The sequence below is a fragment of the Wasmannia auropunctata genome, unplaced genomic scaffold, assembly GCF_000956235.1.
Source record: "Wasmannia auropunctata unplaced genomic scaffold, wasmannia.A_1.0 LD335842.1, whole genome shotgun sequence".
NCBI lineage: Eukaryota > Metazoa > Arthropoda > Insecta > Hymenoptera > Formicidae > Wasmannia > Wasmannia auropunctata.
In genome coordinates this window covers 14,643-15,114 of record NW_012027048.1, presented here as the reverse complement: position 1 = coordinate 15,114, position 472 = coordinate 14,643, and the positions used below count along the sequence as shown (strand labels likewise).

General features: G+C 42.4%; 1 protein-coding gene across 1 annotated transcript; it reads left to right on the top strand.

The window, feature by feature from the left end:
• Window positions 1-70: 70 nt before the first annotated feature.
• On the top strand, window positions 71-472 carry LOC105455824. The gene has a single exon (XM_011699451.1). The coding sequence runs from the start codon at window positions 71-73 to the stop codon at window positions 470-472; it is 402 nt and encodes a 133-aa protein (XP_011697753.1).

The window sequence follows — 472 nt, the reverse complement described above, 5'->3', positions numbered from 1 at the left end:
TTATAAATGGGTTGACTTGCTACCACGTCTCGTATCGGAGTATAACGCGCGAAAACATCGAACTATCGGTATGCGACCTATCGATGTTACTCCTGCAAACGTCGATAAGCTCTTAGCTACAGCATACAGTCATGTAAAGATCGCCGCGCCCGCGCGATTCAAAGTGGGTGAATCGGTGCGCGTGAGTAAATTCAAGACAACTTTTGAAAAAGGCTATACACCAAATTGGACCACGGAAGTATTTAAAATCATTAAGGTGCAGAAAACTAATCCTGTGACGTATCTACTGGAGGATTACCGTGGAAAACCTGTTGCCGGAGGATTCTACGAGTACGAGTTGCATCGCGTCGCTAATCCTAACGTGTATTTAGTTGAAAAAGTGTTGCGCAAAAGAGGAGATGATGTTTACGTAAAATGGTTGGGATTTGACAATTCACATAATTCTTGGATACACAAGGATAATGTTTTGTAA